A 24,943-nucleotide genomic window follows, 5' to 3' on the forward strand; every position below is an offset into this window, starting at 1 on the left:
AATAATAAATAAAAAAGGTTCTATTTTTAACAACTACCATTTAAGTAAGAAAAGAAGACATCGTTATCCCGTAGATTAATATTGGTAATTTGAGTGACATATTAAGAAAATTGTACAATATATATTATTATGAATTAAACATTATATAACCAATTATTTTATTGATATCATTTTTATTATTTTACCTGTCTGTCTATAAGTCTGATTATAAATATGCATAGAATTTGTCCGTATTAAAACAAAAAAATTGTTTCAAAGAGACTTGGCTTTGGCTTTATTCCTGTTACAGTCTGTTAATTCTTCTTCAATAGTCTGAAAAAATATATGCCCAGCTTAAAACACTATTTTTTTCTACCACTTTAAGTATCTACACTATTTAAATTTATAATATATATTCTTCACAATTTCTGTCTGACATGTCATGCTAAAATTATTACTTACCTTGAAAGGATTAATTTTTCTTAAATTACACATTCTAGATGTAAACTGATATTCTGATAGTCGGCGATGGTGCAACTGGAATAAGCGCGACTATACGAGCCAAACAACTGTTGGACGCGGAAGGGAAGAAAATCAGGGTCGGTGGAATCGAAGTCATAGCACACTTGATCGGTGGTCTATACGGAACATAGATTTTTAGGTAATCATCGTCGAGAAGGCCCCATAAATGGGACTGGAAAGAGAAGGGCGCGCCTCTGAACACTCCCCTAACGGAGGATAAGTTCGGTCTATTAACTAGCACCGGTAGGATTCCGGTACCAGCCCTGCCAGGTTGGATTCTTTGTCTTAAATCGATTTATATATTGAATAAATGATATTTCGTCAGGAACTCCGATGTTTAATCACGGGAACTATATCGTCCCGCTGGGACACGTTATTCAGTGGTTGGGAGAGCAAGCTGAGGCAGTGGGCCCGGGTTATGCACCTTCCGAAGTCCTGTACAACGATGACGGGAGCGTTAAAGATATCGCGACGAATGATTCAAACATAAACCGGATGCGCGGAGCACACCATCGGCTGGCCCTTGGATAAGAACACCTACGGAGGATCCTTTCTGTATCATTTAACGACGAGGTATCCCTGATCGCCGTCGGGTTTGGATTACATCAATCTGTACCTGAGCCCGTACAAGGAATTCCAAAAGAACTGAATATCCAAAGATCGGTAATGCGGTAATGTTCGTTTCTTCGCAGGTTCAAACACCATCCGTTCATAAAGCATCACTTCGAAGACGGCAATAGGATCTCACCAGGGCACCGGCAGTTTTCACAGTATCCCCAATCTCACTTTTCCTGGAGGATGCTTAGTAGTAGCTTTGCCACGGGTTTTATTACCTTGCCGAAAGTTAGTTAAAAGGATTGTACCTAATGAAAAATTAGAGCATTACACAAAAATAAGTTTTTTTTATTAATGAATTGTTTAAAAGTTCATAAAATAATCACCCAAATGTCATCAAAACACAACTGGAATCTTTTAAAGTCAACTAAAAGCGTACATATAGTGTATAACACAAATTATGTTATGCAACACTTTAAACTCGCAAAATCCTGTCAAACGAAACTTAGGCATCTTCGACGGACTCGAAGATTGTTATTGTCCCGCTGGTGTGTATGAGTTTGTGCCACTCGATTCTGGAGAGGGCCATCCACCGTAAGACGTGCAACATCAAGGACCCCAGCCAGAATAACTGGGTGGTCCCAGAAGGAGGTCGCGGCCCAGCTTACAACGCAATGTAAGGACCAATGAGATTTAACATTTTCCTATATCTTTTTATTTATATTGTATTAGTTAAGAAGATACAATTTTTGTATACAAATAAACTTTATATTGTAGTTCTACCAGTATCGGTGACTAGCTTGATTCATGCCTTGTTTCTTCCTTTAGCTCTTCTCTTTCTTTGAACTGATTCTCGGCCGCTCTGTAATGTTCTGGCCAGTCTTTTGGTTGCTTATTTCCATACATCTGTAAATCAATAATAACCTGACAATGTGCTTATAAGTCAACTGAAATAGTTACCTCACACACGAACTGTAAAACCTTCATCTTTGAGATTTCAATTTCAGCTCGAATCCCCCATTGGAAAGTTTGTATTTTCGTTTTCTCATCAAACTCACAGTGAAGGTAATAATTCTTTATCAAGGTTTCTCTTATATATTCTTTGACTTTACCGAAAAATGGATGCTCAACTTCTACATCAATATCCAAGGACTTCAGGAAACTATAAAGGGATTCTGAAATAATAAATCAACAATATAAAAACAATAAAGGAATGGTATCGTAGAGCTCACTGTCTGATACTGGCGCGTTTGTCATAAATATATGGGATAAAATTAATAGAGTCAGTATCTTGTGAGCAGCATTTGGTACATTTGAACCAGTTTCATAACTAGAAACACATTCTTCCTCTTCATCGGAATAATTTACAGGAGGCAACATACTAATTAAAAAATAAATTTTTTTTTTCATTTTTACATCATCATATTCAGTAAGTGTGTAACCATATACCTAAAAATGTATGCAAAACAATATCAACAACATCCATATAACAATAATAATACCAACATTTTCCAGAACCTTAATTGCTTGTTGTATAACACTATCCACGCATTGGCCCTTTTTGTGAATTACATTTTGATTTAATTCGGATCTGGTATAAAATGAATTTTCGTCAGCTTTAAGAATAATGTACCTGACTACATCATTGATTATATTTTCTGTATTTTGATCCGGTACGTCTGGATCAGTCTGTGATTTGGTTTTTTGAGACCCGCTAACTGATCTTCGCTTCTTCGACATTTTTACGACTTGAAGAACTTTAAAATCGTGTATCAGCTATCTCCATACAGCACTATCAACACAAAAATTTAAATAACTAGCCGCTAGGGATGCAGAAAAAATATCGATATTTTTTTGTCGATATATCGATATTTTTTAGATGATATAATTTCAGAAGATTAAGTACAATTAAAAAAAACTTTCAAATCGGAACTTACTTTTAAACGTTTAGTGAATTCTGGTACTTAATTTTAATGGTTTATCAAAAATACCGTTATTCCTTAAGAGTTTTAGAAAAAAATATTTTTTAGGCTAATATTTGACTACGTTTATTTTCAATTAAAAATATACATACATTTTTTTGTAAAATATCGATATATCTTATACTTATTGCAAAAAATATATATATTTTTTCCTTCGACATATCGATATTTTTTGTGGCCAACATGCCTACTAACCACTACAAAATATGCAAAATCTAATGCACGGCTTGGCTTTTTATTTTAATTCTTAATGTCAGACGAGTATGTTCGATCCCTTTCCTATATAAATTGTAAGAGAGGAAAGGACGGATATAATTGCTTGGAGCAATTAATTTAATATTTGCTTATATTTTACAACCTTAGTATACGCGAGACGTATTCCTTCACGTACTAACTTTAAAAAAGAAAAAGAAAAACATTACTGAATACTATTAATATATCTATAATACTTACATTTTAAAGGAAGTGGAGTTACTTTTATATTTGAATGTTCTGAGATGAATTGCTATTTTTAAACAATATACTAAATAAATATAAACAATACAATACAACTTAAACTAAACATGTATTACTATGTGATATATAACATGTATTACAATAACCATGAATTAAAAATGATCGCACAATAACTACTAGAGCTTTTTAAAATAAAATTAATGCTTTATTTATTATCGGACAGAAATATTTTCTAACAAAAACCGAGGGTGTTAGATACACACCAAAAAGTCAATCAAAAGAAATATTACCTATTACTTATTTGTCATTCACAATTTTAATTTTTTACCCTATTACATTAACAATCTTGAAAAATATCGTTCCAAAGTGTTGCTATATTAATATACAATATATTTTTATTTAGAAGCAAACTACCAAAAAAATCATAAAACTAAATATATTATATATAAATCTAGGAAAGCATATATTCGGTATACATTTTTGTCAAGGTCGCGCCTAGGACGACAGAGTCAGAACGTTAAAAAGCAGTCGAATGAAACTAGTAGAACCGAAAATAGTAACTAAAAGTACACGACTCAAAAACAATCGATAGTAAAAAGTAATACAATCAGTCGAACCGAAACTAGCGACTGATTAGCCATAGTTCCCAACGCTAATTATGTTCTAATAAAAAAGTGCATTTCCTTACTGCCCCAACTAAAATTGAATTAGTGTTGGTAACTATCGAATAAAAACAGTCGATTCGACCACTATTTTTTAAGTTAATCATGTTTCTCCCATAATAAAGTTAAGTGAGTAATTTAAAAATGATGTTACTAACATTTGTCTTAAAAATATCTTCAATATATGCCCGAAAATATATTTGATTTATAATAATCATTGAAGTAATTTACGTCTGCATATTAAAGTATACGCAAAATATATCATGAGCTAACACTTACTAACCATTTTCAAATTCCATTTAATAAAACCTAAGTATTGAAAAATTTAAAATTTATACATTATAACAAAGGCGTCATAAGTGAGATTATTTTTAAAATTGTAGAATAACAATCAGCGCACCTAAAAGCAAATATACATATATATTCTTATTCTTCCCTTTTATATAATAAACATAAATATGGAATATTCAATGAAGTAAAAACTGTTCGTATATTAAAAACTTTTAGTTTAATTTCTTCTAGTAATTTGATATACGTAAAATATTATCATAACAATTAAAATATACAACACTACTGTCTCTGAAGGTGATTTGATCGGTGGTACGAAAATGTTTCAATACATCAAGAATCAAGATTTCAGTTCACCATCAACCATTCCTGCATATTAAAAATACATTATAAACAAAATCAGTTTTAGAGCATTACCTTACCCCACGGTATTTTGATTTTTTTCATATAAAAACCATAAATCTTCACATTAAAAGCACAAATCAAATTAAATGCACTGTTATCCTGTTATTATTAAAGAAACTGAATAATAACGTTAAAAAGCAGCAATAGAACTGACATAACACAAAATAAACCCAATATTTAATTCAAATAAAACCTAGAATAGAGCGGAAAAAACGTTTAGAGTGGGGAGTTGAGAATTAAAGTGATATATGCAACCAATCCTACAAGCTAAAGGAAATGGCGTGAATTTCAATAATAAAAAAATCATGCTAAATGTCAAATCAACAAAATCAAAATACATGCACATTTATATCGTTTATCCTGATAAAACCTACCATTAACTTGACCCCTTATTACTTGACTCATTATATCCTGACCCCGACCCTTCTACAAAACCCTGTATCATTTATCCATAATTTTTGATTCATTATAATGAAGTATTTGGTAGATAAATCATATGAGAAATAAGGGAATTTTTTAAATTTGCTCATACATTCTGCAACCATACATATCACAAATTAATAGTTATAAAAAAGTTTATTTATTTTATAAAATATTTTTTCATGATAAACGATTTAATAGCTGGCTTAGTTGCCGCAGTAGTAAAGGCGACAGGATGGTCCCCCTGTTGCGATAGTCGCGAGTTCGAATTCTGCTGGGGCATGTAAGTAAATTTGTGATGTTTGTGAATGCCCTTAGATAAGAGTACAAAATCCGACAAGGAAAATGATCCCAGTCACGCCAGTAACCAGGCTGGGTAAGACGGGATGTCTTCTGGGATAATTTCTAAGTCAATAGGCTTAATAATAACTCGCCAGTCAATAGGCTTAATAATAAACTAACTTTAAAAAAGACAAGAAAAAAAAATTACTGTATAGTATTATAATAATTACATGCAATAACATGCAATTTATAATTTAATTTTAAACGAAGTAGTATTACTTTTATATTTGAATGTTCTGTGGATCTGTAAAAACGAATGGAATTTTTCTATGAAATGGAATAATACCCCACAAATATTTTATTGTATTTTAATATGTTAATTGATATTTTTAAATATGTCCGCGGCCAGAAAACATATCGATAGAAAATAATTGAAAAAAATCAATATATGGGAGGAAAAAAAATACCGAAATCTTTAGTGCAATAACTACGGTATTAAAAAAAATAAACCAATATAAACCAAATCAATAGATTAGCCAAAATTATCTATATTTTTACTAATAATATCGATAGTTTTTATCAAGAATGTCGAAATTTTTTTTACCCCCTACAGCTCTATATTATTATGTTAAGGTTAGTTCTAGTGTGTTTCCCCGGTTATATATGTTTTCTCTTTATATTATTTGAGTATGATTTGCTTTAATTGTATACTACTATTATTTTCCTTGTTAAGCTTAAGTTATGGATTGTTATTAAATGATATAAAAATATTTTTGGCGACAGGGACTCTATTGTTGGTAAATAGCAATGTTTATAGTTAATTCACTGGTATAAAAGGATCTATATCTGGGACGCTTTTAACTTTGAAGAATAATAGATACCTCATCGTGGTATCTTTATTCGGAAACGTGGAAAAATAATCCCTCTGTGCCAGAAACAAACCGAGTTTTAGGTTTGACTAGTGAACCAGCAGAAGACAAATCCGCATTAAGTTCTAGTCACGAATTGCTGAATGTAATGATATTACATTTTCATATGAATTAATTAACGAAGAGGTATATTAATGTGAAATTATTAGATGCAATTATATATCAAAAATTTCATTGACCTCTGCACAATACAGTTTTTACCATCGCTTTCTATTTAGGAAATGAAAATTAAGCAGTGGATGATAAAAGCTTGAAGAATGCTCAAAGGAAAGCTGCACAGAGGGCTCTGAAAAATACAGAATATCAACATCATTCTTTGAAGATCAAAAAGAGTGAAAAGAACCTGAAGAAACACCTGTAGCTTTACTAAACAATTTAGCATTAAAGGTAGGGATGTCTGTACAATACTCTATAATTAATGATATTTTGGTATTCAATATTGTTTAGTTAAATATAGACATATAAATAAGGTGCCTTTTAGGAACAAATAGAAGGCAAGACTGCATCACCAGACATTTCAGAGAAAAAATCTTATTTGCATAAAATGAATGACACGGTTCATTTTAATGATACTCTTCATGTTAGAAGAAATGATTCTGACACGAAGGGACCTTTCAAAGTCCATTTTAACGTCAACGACGTCAAATTTTATGGAGAGGCGCAAACGATAAAAAATGCTCGTAATGAAGCTGCATTGCAAGCTCTAAATTATATTAACAAAACAAGGAGGAGTTCTCATTTGAAGCAATGGGTAGACAATTTATTATAGAAAATGATGATTAGATAACTTACCTTTATTTCAGGTAATTGCAAAGAACAAAATCAAATGATAAAATTACCCATTTTTATTGTGTATGAAGCTGCTCAAAAACGTAATTTGGAGGTTAACTTGGAGATAGTCTGGGCCAGCCCATAAGAAATCATTTACAACAAAATGCACGGTTGATGATTTAGAAGTCGCTGGATCAGGAAGATCGAAAAAGGATCGCTTCTGAAAATGTTACCTGGTTTAGTGAATATTCCTGAGATTGAAGGGTAAACACACAAACAGCAAGAAAACTCTAAAACTCCTCTCCAGCAACCAACAAAGTCCAAAAATAAAAATAGAAAAACAAAATTGTAGACTATTTTCGATATGATTGATAGAATGTTTGACAATGTGGTAGATTTTGACACCGGTCTTATTGGTAAAGTACAAGGCATGTCAGAGGTAATTTAAATTAGTTTTTATGATATCAAGTGTATTTTTATAGTCTATTTTCAGGATGATGCCAATTCCAACAAATCTTAAAATTAGGTCACCTTTTAAACTTAGAAGTACAATATACTGAGTTCCTTGAGAATGAACAACACTACGCAGTCTTATGATTGGGAACAATATAAGCTTTTGTAAGAAATTATTGATACAGAGTTTTTTAAAGCCTTTTTCCTTACATTATTATTTAGATGTGCTTGGGTGAAGGCGTAAATATCAAAAATTCTCGTGACCTAGTAGCTAAATATGGATTGAATGTGCTCTATTAACTAGGATTACTAGATAAATTTTTCGAAAATTCCACAGATGTCAGGTAATTTTATTTGGTTTAAATTCGCTCGGCAACCCAAAAAACAAATTTCTACAATCTTGTCAAATGTCTGTTTCTAAACAATCGGTCTTGCCGTATCATTTTTATTTTCCCACAATCTTATTACAGATGAAAATACACTTATTTAATATTGTAGTAATATTTTGGACATAGAATTATTCCAAGATTGATATATAGGAGACAATCAACATAGAAGATGAGAAAAAGGATTCTGAACTGTGACTTTATGTGTTATTTAGTATTATATTTATGTTATAAGACCGATTTTCATAAAATTACATTTATAGATATAAGTTACTTTGTTGGCAAAGGTTAATAAATAAAAATTGCACTGAGCTCAGTTTATTTTGATATATTTTGTTTGAACCTCTGAGTTGGACTTTGATTTTTTGAGTAAGGTATTTCTGTTACCTTTAATTATACAATTCCCTGTTAAAATAAAAGAAAATGAGTTTGCATTTAGGGAATTCGTTGAAAATATCTAAAATTTCATTTTAATTCGGAATATTTAATTAATTTGTCGAAAATAAATTTTATAAGATATTTTAAATTTTATAGCTTAAAATGATTATATGTAATGATACAATTATTGTCTGGAGCTTTATTTTATTTATAGTATATTGTGAAGTAACCTTTGAACTCTTAAATATAACTAATCATATTTTCTAGTCCAGCAGTTGGGTTAAATAGGAATATATTCGGATCAATTTTCTAAGATAACACACTATATTTCATTCATCCAAGAGAAGAAGATCCAAGATGGAAAGGTAATTTTAATATAAAATGCACTATGATTCAGCTGTTTTTTCATTAAAACATAATTTATTCTATATTATTGCTATAATAATAAATAAAAAAGGTTCTATTTTTAACAACTACCATTTAAGTAAGAAAAGAAGACATCGTTATCCCGTAGATTAATATTGGTAATTTGAGTGACATATTAAGAAAATTGTACAATATATATTATTATGAATTAAACATTATATAACCAATTATTTTATTGATATCATTTTTATTATTTTACCTGTCTGTCTATAAGTCTGATTATAAATATGCATAGAATTTGTCCGTATTAAAACAAAAAAATTGTTTCAAAGAGACTTGGCTTTGGCTTTATTCCTGTTACAGTCTGTTAATTCTTCTTCAATAGTCTGAAAAAATATATGCCCAGCTTAAAACACTATTTTTTTCTACCACTTTAAGTATCTACACTATTTAAATTTATAATATATATTCTTCACAATTTCTGTCTGACATGTCATGCTAAAATTATTACTTACCTTGAAAGGATTAATTTTTCTTAAATTACACATTCTAGATGTAAACTGATATTCTGATAGTCGGCGATGGTCCAACTGGAATAAGCGCGACTATACGAGCCAAACAACTGTTGGACGCGGAAGGGAAGAAAATCAGGGTCGGTGGAATCGAAGTCATAGCACACTTGATCGGTGGTCTATACGGAACATAGATTTTTAGGTAATCATCGTCGAGAAGGCCCCATAAATGGGACTGGAAAGAGAAGGGCGCGCCTCTGAACACTCCCCTAACGGAGGATAAGTTCGGTCTATTAACTAGCACCGGTAGGATTCCGGTACCAGCCCTGCCAGGTTGGATTCTTTGTCTTAAATCGATTTATATATTGAATAAATGATATTTCGTCAGGAACTCCGATGTTTAATCACGGGAACTATATCGTCCCGCTGGGACACGTTATTCAGTGGTTGGGAGAGCAAGCTGAGGCAGTGGGCCCGGGTTATGCACCTTCCGAAGTCCTGTACAACGATGACGGGAGCGTTAAAGATATCGCGACGAATGATTCAAACATAAACCGGATGCGCGGAGCACACCATCGGCTGGCCCTTGGATAAGAACACCTACGGAGGATCCTTTCTGTATCATTTAACGACGAGGTATCCCTGATCGCCGTCGGGTTTGGATTACATCAATCTGTACCTGAGCCCGTACAAGGAATTCCAAAAGTACTGAATATCCAAAGATCGGTAATGCGGTAATGTTCGTTTCTTCGCAGGTTCAAACACCATCCGTTCATAAAGCATCACTTCGAAGACGGCAATAGGATCTCACCAGGGCACCGGCAGTTTTCACAGTATCCCCAATCTCACTTTTCCTGGAGGATGCTTAGTAGTAGCTTTGCCACGGGTTTTATTACCTTGCCGAAAGTTAGTTAAAAGGATTGTACCTAATGAAAAATTAGAGCATTACACAAAAATAAGTTTTTTTTATTAATGAATTGTTTAAAAGTTCATAAAATAATCACCCAAATGTCATCAAAACACAACTGGAATCTTTTAAAGTCAACTAAAAGCGTACATATAGTGTATAACACAAATTATGTTATGCAACACTTTAAACTCGCAAAATCCTGTCAAACGAAACTTAGGCATCTTCGACGGACTCGAAGATTGTTATTGTCCCGCTGGTGTGTATGAGTTTGTGCCACTCGATTCTGGAGAGGGCCATCCACCGTAAGACGTGCAACATCAAGGACCCCAGCCAGAATAACTGGGTGGTCCCAGAAGGAGGTCGCGGCCCAGCTTACAACGCAATGTAAGGACCAATGAGATTTAACATTTTCCTATATCTTTTTATTTATATTGTATTAGTTAAGAAGATACAATTTTTGTATACAAATAAACTTTATATTGTAGTTCTACCAGTATCGGTGACTAGCTTGATTCATCCCTTGTTTCTTCCTTTAGCTCTTCTCTTTCTTTGAACTGATTCTCGGCCGCTCTGTAATGTTCTGGCCAGTCTTTTGGTTGCTTATTTCCATACATCTGTAAATCAATAATAACCTGACAATGTGCTTATAAGTCAACTGAAATAGTTACCTCACACACGAACTGTAAAACCTTCATCTTTGAGATTTCAATTTCAGCTCGAATCCCCCATTGGAAAGTTTGTATTTTCGTTTTCTCATCAAACTCACAGTGAAGGTAATAATTCTTTATCAAGGTTTCTCTTATATATTCTTTGACTTTACCGAAAAATGGATGCTCAACTTCTACATCAATATCCAAGGACTTCAGGAAACTATAAAGGGATTCTGAAATAATAAATCAACAATATAAAAACAATAAAGGAATGGTATCGTAGAGCTCACTGTCTGATACTGGCGCGTTTGTCATAAATATATGGGATAAAATTAATAGAGTCAGTATCTTGTGAGCAGCATTTGGTACATTTGAACCAGTTTCATAACTAGAAACACATTCTTCCTCTTCATCGGAATAATTTACAGGAGGCAACATACTAATTAAAAAATAAATTTTTTTTTTCATTTTTACATCATCATATTCAGTAAGTGTGTAACCATATACCTAAAAATGTATGCAAAACAATATCAACAACATCCATATAACAATAATAATACCAACATTTTCCAGAACCTTAATTGCTTGTTGTATAACACTATCCACGCATTGGCCCTTTTTGTGAATTACATTTTGATTTAATTCGGATCTGGTATAAAATGAATTTTCGTCAGCTTTAAGAATAATGTACCTGACTACATCATTGATTATATTTTCTGTATTTTGATCCGGTACGTCTGGATCAGTCTGTGATTTGGTTTTTTGAGACCCGCTAACTGATCTTCGCTTCTTCGACATTTTTACGACTTGAAGAACTTTAAAATCGTGTATCAGCTATCTCCATACAGCACTATCAACACAAAAATTTAAATAACTAGCCGCTAGGGATGCAGAAAAAATATCGATATTTTTTTGTCGATATATCGATATTTTTTAGATGATATAATTTCAGAAGATTAAGTACAATTAAAAAAAACTTTCAAATCGGAACTTACTTTTAAACGTTTAGTGAATTCTGGTACTTAATTTTAATGGTTTATCAAAAATACCGTTATTCCTTAAGAGTTTTAGAAAAAAATATTTTTTAGGCTAATATTTGACTACGTTTATTTTCAATTAAAAATATACATACATTTTTTTGTAAAATATCGATATATCTTATACTTATTGCAAAAAATATATATATTTTTTCCTTCGACATATCGATATTTTTTGTGGCCAACATGCCTACTAACCACTACAAAATATGCAAAATCTAATGCACGGCTTGGCTTTTTATTTTAATTCTTAATGTCAGACGAGTATGTTCGATCCCTTTCCTATATAAATTGTAAGAGAGGAAAGGACGGATATAATTGCTTGGAGCAATTAATTTAATATTTGCTTATATTTTACAACCTTAGTATACGCGAGACGTATTCCTTCACGTACTAACTTTAAAAAAGAAAAAGAAAAACATTACTGAATACTATTAATATATCTATAATACTTACATTTTAAAGGAAGTGGAGTTACTTTTATATTTGAATGTTCTGAGATGAATTGCTATTTTTAAACAATATACTAAATAAATATAAACAATACAATACAACTTAAACTAAACATGTATTACTATGTGATATATAACATGTATTACAATAACCATGAATTAAAAATGATCGCACAATAACTACTAGAGCTTTTTAAAATAAAATTAATGCTTTATTTATTATCGGACAGAAATATTTTCTAACAAAAACCGAGGGTGTTAGATACACACCAAAAAGTCAATCAAAAGAAATATTACCTATTACTTATTTGTCATTCACAATTTTAATTTTTTACCCTATTACATTAACAATCTTGAAAAATATCGTTCCAAAGTGTTGCTATATTAATATACAATATATTTTTATTTAGAAGCAAACTACCAAAAAAATCATAAAACTAAATATATTATATATAAATCTAGGAAAGCATATATTCGGTATACATTTTTGTCAAGGTCGCGCCTAGGACGACAGAGTCAGAACGTTAAAAAGCAGTCGAATGAAACTAGTAGAACCGAAAATAGTAACTAAAAGTACACGACTCAAAAACAATCGATAGTAAAAAGTAATACAATCAGTCGAACCGAAACTAGCGACTGATTAGCCATAGTTCCCAACGCTAATTATGTTCTAATAAAAAAGTGCATTTCCTTACTGCCCCAACTAAAATTGAATTAGTGTTGGTAACTATCGAATAAAAACAGTCGATTCGACCACTATTTTTTAAGTTAATCATGTTTCTCCCATAATAAAGTTAAGTGAGTAATTTAAAAATGATGTTACTAACATTTGTCTTAAAAATATCTTCAATATATGCCCGAAAATATATTTGATTTATAATAATCATTGAAGTAATTTACGTCTGCATATTAAAGTATACGCAAAATATATCATGAGCTAACACTTACTAACCATTTTCAAATTCCATTTAATAAAACCTAAGTATTGAAAAATTTAAAATTTATACATTATAACAAAGGCGTCATAAGTGAGATTATTTTTAAAATTGTAGAATAACAATCAGCGCACCTAAAAGCAAATATACATATATATTCTTATTCTTCCCTTTTATATAATAAACATAAATATGGAATATTCAATGAAGTAAAAACTGTTCGTATATTAAAAACTTTTAGTTTAATTTCTTCTAGTAATTTGATATACGTAAAATATTATCATAACAATTAAAATATACAACACTACTGTCTCTGAAGGTGATTTGATCGGTGGTACGAAAATGTTTCAATACATCAAGAATCAAGATTTCAGTTCACCATCAACCATTCCTGCATATTAAAAATACATTATAAACAAAATCAGTTTTAGAGCATTACCTTACCCCACGGTATTTTGATTTTTTTCATATAAAAACCATAAATCTTCACATTAAAAGCACAAATCAAATTAAATGCACTGTTATCCTGTTATTATTAAAGAAACTGAATAATAACGTTAAAAAGCAGCAATAGAACTGACATAACACAAAATAAACCCAATATTTAATTCAAATAAAACCTAGAATAGAGCGGAAAAAACGTTTAGAGTGGGGAGTTGAGAATTAAAGTGATATATGCAACCAATCCTACAAGCTAAAGGAAATGGCGTGAATTTCAATAATAAAAAAATCATGCTAAATGTCAAATCAACAAAATCAAAATACATGCACATTTATATCGTTTATCCTGATAAAACCTACCATTAACTTGACCCCTTATTACTTGACTCATTATATCCTGACCCCGACCCTTCTACAAAACCCTGTATCATTTATCCATAATTTTTGATTCATTATAATGAAGTATTTGGTAGATAAATCATATGAGAAATAAGGGAATTTTTTAAATTTGCTCATACATTCTGCAACCATACATATCACAAATTAATAGTTATAAAAAAGTTTATTTATTTTATAAAATATTTTTTCATGATAAACGATTTAATAGCTGGCTTAGTTGCCGCAGTAGTAAAGGCGACAGGATGGTCCCCCTGTTGCGATAGTCGCGAGTTCGAATTCTGCTGGGGCATGTAAGTAAATTTGTGATGTTTGTGAATGCCCTTAGATAAGAGTACAAAATCCGACAAGGAAAATGATCCCAGTCACGCCAGTAACCAGGCTGGGTAAGACGGGATGTCTTCTGGGATAATTTCTAAGTCAATAGGCTTAATAATAACTCGCCAGTCAATAGGCTTAATAATAAACTAACTTTAAAAAAGACAAGAAAAAAAAATTACTGTATAGTATTATAATAATTACATGCAATAACATGCAATTTATAATTTAATTTTAAACGAAGTAGTATTACTTTTATATTTGAATGTTCTGTGGATCTGTAAAAACGAATGGAATTTTTCTATGAAATGGAATAATACCCCACAAATATTTTATTGTATTTTAATATGTTAATTGATATTTTTAAATATGTCCGCGGCCAGAAAACATATCGATAGAAAATAATTAAAAAAAATCAATATATGGGAGGAAAAAAAATACCGAAATCTTTAGTGCAATAACTACGGTATTAAAAAAAATAAACCAATATAAACCAAATCAATAGATTAGCCAAAATTATCTATATTTTTACTAATAATATCGATAGTTTTTATCAAGAATGTCGAAATTTTTTTTACCCCCTACAGCTCTATATTATTATGTTAAGGTTAGTTCTAGTGTGTTTCCCCGGTTATATATGTTTTCTCTTTATATTATTTGAGTATGATTTGCTTTAATTGTATACTACTATTATTTTCCTTGTTAAGCTTAAGTTATGGATTGTTATTAAATGATATAAAAATATTTTTGGCGACAGGGACTCTATTGTTGGTAAATAGCAATGTTTATAGTTAATTCACTGGTATAAAAGGATCTATATCTGGGACGCTTTTAACTTTGAAGAATAATAGATACCTCATCGTGGTATCTTTATTCGGAAACGTGGAAAAATAATCCCTCTGTGCCAGAAACAAACCGAGTTTTAGGTTTGACTAGTGAACCAGCAGAAGACAAATCCGCATTAAGTTCTAGTCACGAATTGCTGAATGTAATGATATTACATTTTCATATGAATTAATTAACGAAGAGGTATATTAATGTGAAATTATTAGATGCAATTATATATCAAAAATTTCATTGACCTCTGCACAATACAGTTTTTACCATCGCTTTCTATTTAGGAAATGAAAATTAAGCAGTGGATGATAAAAGCTTGAAGAATGCTCAAAGGAAAGCTGCACAGAGGGCTCTGAAAAATACAGAATATCAACATCATTCTTTGAAGATCAAAAAGAGTGAAAAGAACCTGAAGAAACACCTGTAGCTTTACTAAACAATTTAGCATTAAAGGTAAGGATGTCTGTACAATACTCTATAATTAATGATATTTTGGTATTCAATATTGTTTAGTTAAATATAGACATATAAATAAGGTGCCTTTTAGGAACAAATAGAAGGCAAGACTGCATCACCAGACATTTCAGAGAAAAAATCTTATTTGCATAAAATGAATGACACGGTTCATTTTAATGATACTCTTCATGTTAGAAGAAATGATTCTGACACGAAGGGACCTTTCAAAGTCCATTTTAACGTCAACGACGTCAAATTTTATGGAGAGGCGCAAACGATAAAAAATGCTCGTAATGAAGCTGCATTGCAAGCTCTAAATTATATTAACAAAACAAGGAGGAGTTCTCATTTGAAGCAATGGGTAGACAATTTATTATAGAAAATGATGATTAGATAACTTACCTTTATTTCAGGTAATTGCAAAGAACAAAATCAAATGATAAAATTACCCATTTTTATTGTGTATGAAGCTGCTCAAAAACGTAATTTGGAGGTTAACTTGGAGATAGTCTGGGCCAGCCCATAAGAAATCATTTACAACAAAATGCACGGTTGATGATTTAGAAGTCGCTGGATCAGGAAGATCGAAAAAGGATCGCTTCTGAAAATGTTACCTGGTTTAGTGAATATTCCTGAGATTGAAGGGTAAACACACAAACAGCAAGAAAACTCTAAAACTCCTCTCCAGCAACCAACAAAGTCCAAAAATAATAATAGAAAAACAAAATTGTAGACTATTTTCGATATGATTGATAGAATGTTTGACAATGTGGTAGATTTTGACAACGGTCTTATTGGTAAAGTACAAGGCACGTCAGAGGTAATTTAAATTAGTTTTTATGATATCAAGTGTATTTTTATAGTCTATTTTCAGGATGATGCCAATTCCAACAAATCTTAAAATTAGGTCACCTTTTAAACTTAGAAGTACAGTATACTGAGTTCCTTGAGAATGAACAATACTACGCAGTCTTCTGATTGGGAACAATATAAGCTTTTGTAAGTAATTATTGATACAGAGTTTTTTAAAACCTTTTTCCATACATTATTATTTAGATGTGCCTGGGTGAAGGCGTAAATATCAAAAATTCTCGTGACCTAGTAGCTAAATATGGATTGAATGTGGTCTATTAACTAGGATTACTAGATAAATTTTTCGAAAAATCCACAGATGTCAGGTAATTTTATTTGGTTTAAATTCGCTCGGCAACCCAAAAAACAAATTTCTACAATCTTGTCAAATGTCTGTTTCTAAACAATCGGTCTTGCCGTATCATTTTTATTTTCCCACAATCTTATTACAGATGAAAATACACTTATTTAATATTGTAGTAATATTTTGGACATAGAATTATTCCAAGATTGATATATAGGAGACAATCAACATAGAAGATGAGAAAAAGGATTCTGAACTGTGACTTTATGTGTTATTTAGTATTATATTTATGTTATAAGACCGATTTTCATAAAATTACATTTATAGATATAAGTTACTTTGTTGGCAAAGGTTAATAAATAAAAATTGCACTGAGCTCAGTTTATTTTGATATATTTTGTTTGAACCTCTGAGTTGGAATTTGATTTTCTGAGTAAGGTATTTCTGTTACCTTTAATTATACAATTCCTTGTTAAAGTAAAAGAAAATGAGTTTGCATTTAGGGAATTCGTTGAAAATATCTAAAATTTCATTTTAATTCGGAATATTTAATTAATTTGTCGAAAATAAATTTTATAAGATATTTTAAATTTTATAGCTTAAAATGATCATATGTAATGATACAATTATTGTCTGGAGCTTTATTTTATTTATAGTATATTGTGAAGTAACCTTTGAACTCTTAAATATAACTAATCATATTTTCTAGTCCAGCAGTTGGGTTAAATAGGAATATATTCGGATCAATTTTCTAAGATAACACACTATATTTCATTCATCCAAGAGAAGAAGATCCAAGATGGAAAGGTAATTTTAATATAAAATGCACTATGATTCAGCTGTTTTTTCATTAAAGCATAATTTATTCTATATTATTGCTATAATAATAAATAAAAAAGGTTCTATTTTTAACAACTACCATTTAAGTAAGAAAAGAAGACATCGTTATCCCGTAGATTAATATTGGTAATTTGAGTGACATATTAAGAAAATTGTACAATATATATTATTATGAATTAAACATTATATAACCAATTATTTTATTGATATCATTTTTATTATTTTACCTGTCTGTCTATAAGTCTGATTATAAATATGCATAGAATTTGTCCGTATTAAAACAAAAAAATTGTTTCAAAGAGACTTGGCTTTGGCTTTATTCCTGTTACAGTCTGTTAATTCTTCTTCAATAGTCTGAAAAAATATATGCCCATCTTAAAACACTATTTTTTTCTACCACTTTAAGTATCTACACTATTTAAATTTATAATATATATTCTTCACAATTTCTGTCTGACATGTCATGCTAAAATTATTACTTACCTTGAAAGGATTAATTTTTCTTAAATTACACATTCTAGATGTAAACTGATATTCTGATAGTCGGCGATGGTGCAACTGGAATAAGCGCGACTATACGAGCCAAACAACTGTTGGACGCGGAAGGGAAGAAAATCAGGGTCGGTGGAATCGAAGTCATAGCACACTTGATCGGTGGTCTATACGGAACATAGATTTTTAGGTAATCATCGTCGAGAAGGCCCCATAAATGGGACTGGAAAGAGAAGGGCGCGCCTCTGAACACTCTCCTAACGGAGGATAAGTTCGGTCTATTAACTAGCACCGGTAGGATTCCGGTACCAGCCCTGCCAGGTTGGATTCTTTGTCTTAAATCGATTTATATATTGAATAAATGATATTTCGTCAGGAACTCCGATGTTTAATCACGGGAACTATATCGTCCCGCTGGGACACGTTATTCAGTGGTTGGGAGAGCAAGCTGAGGCAGTGGGCCCGGGTTATGCACCTTCCGAAGTCCTGTACAACGATGACGGGAGCGTTAAAGATATCGCGACGAATGATTCAAACATAAACCGGATGCGCGGAGCACACCATCGGCTGGCCCTTGGATAAGAACACCTACGGAGGATCCTTTCTGTATCATTTAACGACGAGGTATCCCTGATCGCCGTCGGGTTTGGATTACATCAATCTGTACCTGAGCCCGTACAAGGAATTCCAAAAGAACTGAATATCCAAAGATCGGTAATGCGGTAATGTTCGTTTCTTCGCAGGTTCAAACACCATCCGTTCATAAAGCATCACTTCGAAGACGGCAATAGGATCTCACCAGGGCACCGGCAGTTTTCACAGTATCCCCAATCTCACTTTTCCTGGAGGATGCTTAGTAGTAGCTTTGCCACGGGTTTTATTACCTTGCCGAAAGTTAGTTAAAAGGATTGTACCTAATGAAAAATTAGAGCATTACACAAAAATAAGTTTTTTTTATTAATGAATTGTTTAAAAGTTCATAAAATAATCACCCAAATGTCATCAAAACACAACTGGAATCTTTTAAAGTCAACTAAAAGCGTACATATAGTGTATAACACAAATTATGTTATGCAACACTTTAAACTCGCAAAATCCTGTCAAACGAAACTTAGGCATCTTCGACGGACTCGAAGATTGTTATTGTCCCGCTGGTGTGTATGAGTTTGTGCCACTCGATTCTGGAGAGGGCCATCCACCGTAAGACGTGCAACATCAAGGACCCCAGCCAGAATAACTGGGTGGTCCCAGAAGGAGGTCGCGGCCCAGCTTACAACGCAATGTAAGGACCAATGAGATTTAACATTTTCCTATATCTTTTTATTTATATTGTATTAGTTAAGAAGATACAATTTTTGTATACAAATAAACTTTATATTGTAGTTCTACCAGTATCGGTGACTAGCTTGATTCATCCCTTGTTTCTTCCTTTAGCTCTTCTCTTTCTTTGAACTGATTCTCGGCCGCTCTGTAATGTTCTGGCCAGTCTTTTGGTTGCTTATTTCCATACATCTGTAAATCAATAATAACCTGACAATGTGCTTATAAGTCAACTGAAATAGTTACCTCACACACGAACTGTAAAACCTTCATCTTTGAGATTTCAATTTCAGCTCGAATCCCCCATTGGAAAGTTTGTATTTTCGTTTTCTCATCAAACTCACAGTGAAGGTAATAATTCTTTATCAAGGTTTCTCTTATATATTCTTTGACTTTACCGAAAAATGGATGCTCAACTTCTACATCAATATCCAAGGACTTCAGGAAACTATAAAGGGATTCTGAAATAATAAATCAACAATATAAAAACAATAAAGGAATGGTATCGTAGAGCTCACTGTCTGATACTGGCGCGTTTGTCATAAATATATGGGATAAAATTAATAGAGTCAGTATCTTGTGAGCAGCATTTGGTACATTTGAACCAGTTTCATAACTAGAAACACATTCTTCCTCTTCATCGGAATAATTTACAGGAGGCAACATACTAATTAAAAAATAAATTTTTTTTTCATTTTTACATCATCATATTCAGTAAGTGTGTAACCATATACCTAAAAATGTATGCAAAACAATATCAACAACATCCATATAACAATAATAATACCAACATTTTCCAGAACCTTAATTGCTTGTTGTATAACACTATCCACGCATTGGCCCTTTTTGTGAATTACATTTTGATTTAATTCGGATCTGGTATAAAATGAATTTTCGTCAGCTTTAAGAATAATGTACCTGACTACATCATTGATTATATTTTCTGTATTTTGATCCGGTACGTCTGGATCAGTCTGTGATTTGGTTTTTTGAGACCCGCTAACTGATCTTCGCTTCTTCGACATTTTTACGACTTGAAGAACTTTAAAATCGTGTATCAGCTATCTCCATACAGCACTATCAACACAAAAATTTAAATAACTAGCCGCTAGGGATGCAGAAAAAATATCGATATTTTTTTGTCGATATATCGATATTTTTTAGATGATATAATTTCAGAAGATTAAGTACAATTAAAAAAAACTTTCAAATCGGAACTTACTTTTAAACGTTTAGTGAATTCTGGTACTTAATTTTAATGGTTTATCAAAAATACCGTTATTCCTTAAGAGTTTTAGAAAAAAATATTTTTTAGGCTAATATTTGACTACGTTTATTTTCAATTAAAAATATACATACATTTTTTTGTAAAATATCGATATATCTTATACTTATTGCAAAAAATATATATATTTTTTCCTTCGACATATCGATATTTTTTGTGGCCAACATGCCTACTAACCACTACAAAATATGCAAAATCTAATGCACGGCTTGGCTTTTTATTTTAATTCTTAATGTCAGACGAGTATGTTCGATCCCTTTCCTATATAAATTGTAAGAGAGGAAAGGACGGATATAATTGCTTGGAGCAATTAATTTAATATTTGCTTATATTTTACAACCTTAGTATACGCGAGACGTATTCCTTCACGTACTAACTTTAAAAAAGAAAAAGAAAAACATTACTGAATACTATTAATATATCTATAATACTTACATTTTAAAGGAAGTGGAGTTACTTTTATATTTGAATGTTCTGAGATGAATTGCTATTTTTAAACAATATACTAAATAAATATAAACAATACAATACAACTTAAACTAAACATGTATTACTATGTGATATATAACATGTATTACAATAACCATGAATTAAAAATGATCGCACAATAACTACTAGAGCTTTTTAAAATAAAATTAATGCTTTATTTATTATCGGACAGAAATATTTTCTAACAAAAACCGAGGGTGTTAGATACACACCAAAAAGTCAATCAAAAGAAATATTACCTATTACTTATTTGTCATTCACAATTTTAATTTTTTACCCTATTACATTAACAATCTTGAAAAATATCGTTCCAAAGTGTTGCTATATTAATATACAATATATTTTTATTTAGAAGCAAACTACCAAAAAAATCATAAAACTAAATATATTATATATAAATCTAGGAAAGCATAAATTCGGTATACATTTTTGTCAAGGTCGCGCCTAGGACGACAGAGTCAGAACGTTAAAAAGCAGTCGAATGAAACTAGTAGAACCGAAAATAGTAACTAAAAGTACACGACTCAAAAACAATCGATAGTAAAAAGTAATACAATCAGTCGAACCGAAACTAGCGACTGATTAGCCATAGTTCCCAACGCTAATTATGTTCTAATAAAAAAGTGCATTTCCTTACTGCCCCAACTAAAATTGAATTAGTGTTGGTAACTATCGAATAAAAACAGTCGATTCGACCACTATTTTTTAAGTTAATCATGTTTCTCCCATAATAAAGTTAAGTGAGTAATTTAAAAATGATGTTACTAACATTTGTCTTAAAAATATCTTCAATATATGCCCGAAAATATATTTGATTTATAATAATCATTGAAGTAATTTACGTCTGCATATTAAAGTATACGCAAAATATATCATGAGCTAACACTTACTAACCATTTTCAAATTCCATTTAATAAAACCTAAGTATTGAAAAATTTAAAATTTATACATTATAACAAAGGCGTCATAAGTGAGATTATTTTTAAAATTGTAGAATAACAATCAGCGCACCTAAAAGCAAATATACATATATATTCTTATTCTTCCCTTTTATATAATAAACATAAATATGGAATATTCAATGAAGTAAAAACTGTTCGTATATTAAAAACTTTTAGTTTAATTTCTTCTAGTAATTTGATATACGTAAAATATTATCATAACAATTAAAATATACAACACTACTGTCTCTGAAGGTGATTTGATCGGTGGTACGAAAATGTTTCAATACATCAAGAATCAAGATTTCAGTTCACCATCAACCATTTCTGCACATTAAAAATACATTATAAACAAAATCAGTTTTAGAGCATTACCTTACCCCACGGTATTTTGATTTTTTTCATATAAAAACCATAAATCTTCACATTAAAAGCACAAATCAAATTAAATGCACTGTTATCCTGTTATTATTAAAGAAACCGAATAATAACGTTAAAAAGCAGCAATAGAACTGACATAACACAAAATAAACCCAATATTTAATTCAAATAAAACCTAGAATAGAGCGGAAAAAACGTTTAGAGTGGGGAGTTGAGAATTAAAGTGATATATGCAACCAATCCTACAAGCTAAAGGAAATGGCGTGAATTTCAATAATAAAAAAATCATGCTAAATGTCAAATCAACAAAATCAAAATACATGCACATTTATATCGTTTATCCTGATAAAACCTACCATTAACTTGACCCCTTATTACTTGACTCATTATATCCTGACCCCGACCCTTCTACAAAACCCTGTATCATTTATCCATAATTTTTGATTCATTATAATTAAGTATTTGGTAGATAAATCATATGAGAAATAAGGGAATTTTTTAAATTTGCTCATACATTCTGCAACCATACATATCACAAATTAATAGTTATAAAAAAGTTTATTTATTTTATAAAATATTTTTTCATGATAAACGATTTAATAGCTGGCTTAGTTGCCGCAGTAGTAAAGGCGACAGGATGGTCCCCCTGTTGCGATAGTCGCGAGTTCGAATTCTGCTGGGGCATGTAAGTAAATTTGTGATGTTTGTGAATGCCCTTAGGTAAGAGTACAAAATCCGACAAGGAAAATGATCCCAGTCACGCCAGTAACCAGGCTGGGTAAGACGGGATGTCTTCTGGGATAATTTCTAAGTCAATAGGCTTAATAATAACTCGCCAGTCAATAGGCTTAATAATAAACTAACTTTAAAAAAGACAAGAAAAAAAAATTACTGTATAGTATTATAATAATTACATGCAATAACATGCAATTTATAATTTAATTTTAAACGAAGTAGTATTACTTTTATATTTGAATGTTCTGTGGATCTGTAAAAAAGAATGGAATTTTTCTATGAAATGGAATAATACCCCACAAATATTTTATTGTATTTTAATATGTTAATTGATATTTTTAAATATGTCCGCGGCCAGAAAACATATCGATAGAAAATAATTTTAAAAAATCAATATATGGGAGGAAAAAAAATACCGAAATCTTTAGTGCAATAACTACGGTATTAAAAAAAATAAACCAATATAAACCAAATCAATAGATTAGCCAAAATTATCTATATTTTTACTAATAATATCGATAGTTTTTATCAAGAATATCGAAATTTTTTTTACCCCCTACAGCTCTATATTATTATGTTAAGGTTAGTTCTAGTGTGTTTCCCCGGTTATATATGTTTTCTCTTTATATTATTTGAGTATGATTTGCTTTAATTGTATACTACTATTATTTTCCTTGTTAAGCTTAAGTTATGGATTGTTATTAAATGATATAAAAATATTTTTGGCGACAGGGACTCTATTGTTGGTAAATAGCAATGTTTATAGTTAATTCACTGGTATAAAAGGATCTATATCTGGGACGCTTTTAACTTTGAAGAATAATAGATACCTCATCGTGGTATCTTTATTCGGAAACGTGGAAAAATAATCCCTCTGTGCCAGAAACAAACCGAGTTTTAGGTTTGACTAGTGAACCAGCAGAAGACAAATCCTCATTAAGTTCTAGTCACGAATTGCTGAATGTAATGATATTACATTTTCATATGAATTAATTAACGAAGAGGTATATTAATGTGAAATTATTAGATGCAATTATATATCAAAAATTTCATTGACCTCACAATACAGGTTTTACCATCGCTTTCTATTTAGGAAATGAAAATTAAGCAGTGGATGGTAAAAGCTTGAAGAATGCTCAAAGGAAAGCTGCACAGAGGGCTCTGAAAAATACAGAATATCAACATCATTCTTTGAAGATCAAAAAGAGTGAAAAGAACCTGAAGAAACACCTGTAGCTTTACTAAACAATTTAGCATTAAAGGTAGGGATGTCTGTACAATACTCTATAATTAATGATATTTTGGTATTCAATATTTATTCAATTCATATTCATATTCATATTCATAAGGTGCCTTTTAGGAACAAATAGAAGGCAAGACTGCATCACCAGACATTTCAGAGAAAAAATCTTATTTGCATAAACTGAATGACACGGTTCATTTTAATGATACTCTTCATGTTAGAAGAAATGATTCTGACACGAAGGGACCTTTCAAAGTCCATTTTAACGTCAACGACGTCAAAT

The 24,943-nt window shown here is 31.0% G+C and overlaps 3 protein-coding genes across 3 annotated transcripts; all 3 read right to left on the reverse strand.

Moving 5' to 3' along the window:
- Positions 1-1,832: 1,832 nt before the first annotated feature.
- On the reverse strand, positions 1,833-2,416 carry LOC143197500 (non-structural maintenance of chromosomes element 3 homolog). The gene is made up of 3 exons (XM_076406038.1): positions 2,289-2,416; positions 2,017-2,231; positions 1,833-1,962 (listed from the first exon to the last, which is right to left on the reverse strand). Exons 1-3 carry the CDS (start codon positions 2,311-2,313, stop codon positions 1,852-1,854), a joined length of 351 nt encoding a protein of 116 aa, XP_076262153.1. The 5' UTR covers positions 2,314-2,416; the 3' UTR covers positions 1,833-1,851.
- Positions 2,417-10,740: 8,324 nt separating this feature from the next.
- Positions 10,741-11,323, reverse strand: LOC143197499 (non-structural maintenance of chromosomes element 3 homolog). Its single transcript, XM_076406036.1, has 3 exons — positions 11,197-11,323; positions 10,925-11,139; positions 10,741-10,870 (listed from the first exon to the last, which is right to left on the reverse strand). Exons 1-3 carry the CDS (start codon positions 11,219-11,221, stop codon positions 10,760-10,762), a joined length of 351 nt encoding a protein of 116 aa, XP_076262151.1. The 5' UTR covers positions 11,222-11,323; the 3' UTR covers positions 10,741-10,759.
- An 8,266-nt stretch (positions 11,324-19,589) lies between these two features.
- On the reverse strand, positions 19,590-20,642 carry LOC143197498 (non-structural maintenance of chromosomes element 3 homolog). Its single transcript, XM_076406035.1, has 4 exons — positions 20,378-20,642; positions 20,105-20,320; positions 19,833-20,047; positions 19,590-19,778 (listed from the first exon to the last, which is right to left on the reverse strand). Exons 2-4 carry the CDS (start codon positions 20,250-20,252, stop codon positions 19,668-19,670), a joined length of 474 nt encoding a protein of 157 aa, XP_076262150.1. The 5' UTR covers positions 20,253-20,320; positions 20,378-20,642; the 3' UTR covers positions 19,590-19,667.
- Between the last annotated feature and the right edge of the window lie 4,301 nt (positions 20,643-24,943).

The sequence above is a fragment of the Rhynchophorus ferrugineus genome, unplaced genomic scaffold (genome assembly GCF_030347505.1).
Source record: "Rhynchophorus ferrugineus isolate W39M unplaced genomic scaffold, kcgeb_rfMv2 rfM5, whole genome shotgun sequence".
Classification (NCBI taxonomy): Eukaryota; Metazoa; Arthropoda; class Insecta; order Coleoptera; family Curculionidae; genus Rhynchophorus; species Rhynchophorus ferrugineus.

What these genes read in the sequence shown, in the direction of transcription:
- LOC143197498 (XM_076406035.1), bottom strand. Translation starts at nt 20,252, where the DNA reads ATGTTGCCTCCTGTAAATTATTCCGATGAAGAGGAAGAATGTGTTTCT. An exon ending in AAACGCGCCAGTATCAGACA is followed by an intron (nt 20,048 to 20,104) that starts GTGAGCTCTACG and finishes TTATTATTTCAG; the next exon opens with AATCCCTTTATAGTTTCCTG. An exon ending in TTTTACAGTTCGTGTGTGAG is followed by an intron (nt 19,779 to 19,832) that starts GTAACTATTTCA and finishes ATTGATTTACAG; the next exon opens with ATGTATGGAAATAAGCAACC.
- LOC143197499 (XM_076406036.1), bottom strand. Translation starts at nt 11,221, where the DNA reads ATGACAAACGCGCCAGTATCAGACA. An exon ending in AAACGCGCCAGTATCAGACA is followed by an intron (nt 11,140 to 11,196) that starts GTGAGCTCTACG and finishes TTATTATTTCAG; the next exon opens with AATCCCTTTATAGTTTCCTG. An exon ending in TTTTACAGTTCGTGTGTGAG is followed by an intron (nt 10,871 to 10,924) that starts GTAACTATTTCA and finishes ATTGATTTACAG; the next exon opens with ATGTATGGAAATAAGCAACC.
- LOC143197500 (XM_076406038.1), bottom strand. Translation starts at nt 2,313, where the DNA reads ATGACAAACGCGCCAGTATCAGACA. An exon ending in AAACGCGCCAGTATCAGACA is followed by an intron (nt 2,232 to 2,288) that starts GTGAGCTCTACG and finishes TTATTATTTCAG; the next exon opens with AATCCCTTTATAGTTTCCTG. An exon ending in TTTTACAGTTCGTGTGTGAG is followed by an intron (nt 1,963 to 2,016) that starts GTAACTATTTCA and finishes ATTGATTTACAG; the next exon opens with ATGTATGGAAATAAGCAACC.